At 35.4% G+C, this 2157-nt stretch overlaps 1 protein-coding gene across 2 annotated transcripts in view; it reads right to left on the reverse strand.

Moving 5' to 3' along the window:
* adam11 (ADAM metallopeptidase domain 11) overlaps positions 1-2157 on the reverse strand; it is a gene marked incomplete in the record, with an annotated part of 25998 nt that overhangs the window by 1174 nt on the left and 22667 nt on the right. For both annotated transcript variants that reach the window (XM_035661337.1, XM_035661328.1), the window contains 1 exon segment: positions 1181-1271. In XM_035661337.1, coding sequence (XP_035517230.1) covers positions 1181-1271 — 91 coding nt within the window.

Here is a 2157-nt window from a genome sequence, read left to right on the forward strand (position 1 = left end):
CCTATCTACCTATCTACCTACCTATCTCTCTCTCTCTCTAAATATGGTTGTGCACAGTAGGAAATCGCTTTAGCATTGCCAGACCGTCAGACTCACAAGGGACTAAAAACGCGATATTTAAATAAAAAATCTTTTTCTGCCACACATTCTTCTGCGTGGGCACTGACAGTTTTGTCAGTTTTGTCAGAGATTTTGCTATGTTATGCTAGTAGTGGCTAAATGACGCAGAAATGAGGCCTGCTAATCCCATGTTTTTCTAACTCCACATCAACAGATTTTTATTTATTTATTTTTTTTTATTTGTCAATTTAGAGACTTCAACTCGATCAACCTCAAGGTGACATCACCTTAAGCAATTTATATGACTTCTGCAGTCTTTTGAAATAATTTCTTTGAAGGATACGCAGTATGCAAACGCTTTATTTATTGACGTTCTGTGTGGCGTGAGAGTTTAAAGCAGTTTGACTCTCTGTGTTTAAAGACAGCACTAATAATTATTTACATTATTTACAATTGATGCATTGATTGTATTTTGGATTAAACAATTATTTGGTCCAAAAAATGGCAGCAAATAGTGAAAAATTACAATCGCAAGTTTCCCCAGATCCCATGATGACGTCTTTTGTCTGACTGACAGACCAAAACCAAGGATACACAGTTTACTATCTTAGAAGACAATAAAACCAGATAATATGAATGTTGCCAAATATGGAGCCAGTGAAGTTTTGCCAATTTTGCTTAAAATTACTCAAAAGATTCATCTATTTCTGTTAATTAACTATTAATTATTTAACAAACTCTTCATTACAAATGATACAAATTCAGCTTCCTCAGCACACTAAACAAAGTGGTACAGTTTTTTATCAAATGAAATAAATATTGCAATGTGGTGAAACTCCTGCCACTCATCTCATGCCATGATGGAAATGTCATCAAAGAGCTTACGAGCCAAGAGGACTAATGAAGATTTCTGAAAGCTCCCTCTCTAACAAAACCTGCAGATGGAAAACCATCTACTGCACCCCCACCATCTTTAATAATAAACCCACAAGGTCTCTGGTTGTGAGTATGGATCAGACAGCAAGCAGAGGGGCATTCAGCAGCGAGCCACAGGCATGTGTGTTAGCTGACAGAGGAACACAGCAGGCACACACAGATGGAGGCATGCCAGAGCTCTTACTTAAATCCCCAGCCAGTTCCCCCCAGGACTATCGCTGCCAGCAGAATTGCACCAGCAACCGAACCTATTATGATATTGGTACCACTGGGACCTGTGGGAGTGAAGCCAGTGAGGGAACAAAAATAAAGAAAAAAACAGCATGTGAGAGTGCCGAGAACCAAAAATTAAATACGTTTGGTTATCTTTTTTTTTTTCAAAAAGTTGTTAAGATCTATAAAATATTAGATGTTCAATATCAAAACACTTTCAGCCAACATGAAAAAGTAGAAGAACAAGTTATGATAACTGCTCTCATTAAAAGGCCGTGACGACTGAAGGTCCCACAGCTGGAAATATAATGTTATATAATATAATGAATGGGCACACACATGTATTTGTGTGTATACATTTATTTCTTCTGTAAAACATTTTAGTTCACACTTGTTTTGTTTTTACAGAGATATATAAATAAAAAGATACTAAAACTATTTTAAAATATTTTTTAATTTAACCTTTATTTAACAAACCAGATGATAAAAATCTCCTGCGGGGTTTTGTTGTGTATGTGGCTGTCCTGGCCAAAAAGTGCACGATCAATCAGATACAACAAAAATTACTACGCAGAAACAACGTACATTACAAATAATACAGGATAAGAGCTAAATGTGCAAGAACAAGTGACAGTGCAAGAAAACGCAGCATGCAAATCACAAAACATACGCTCTTTTTGCACGATTCTCCCTTTAGTCATAACTGTTTATTAATATGTTGCTACTTTTAACTAGTTTTTTATGCTGCATTTTATATTTTTATGTCTTTTTTCTTTATTTTGTGTCTCAGTAAATTCTAGAGTTTACACTCTAAAAAATGCTGTAATTCATGTTTCGAATCATTTTCATTCACATATTTTTGTGTTTTAATCATTCTTTGAGTTGCGAATGAGACGTAACTAATAATAAGTGTGAGCAGGAAGTAGGGACACAGTAACGTAAAGTTAC

The sequence above is a fragment of the Morone saxatilis genome, unplaced genomic scaffold (assembly GCF_004916995.1).
Source record: "Morone saxatilis isolate NCDOM2014 unplaced genomic scaffold, NCSU_SB_2.0 Contig1, whole genome shotgun sequence".
In the NCBI taxonomy this organism is placed as follows: domain Eukaryota; kingdom Metazoa; phylum Chordata; class Actinopteri; family Moronidae; genus Morone; species Morone saxatilis.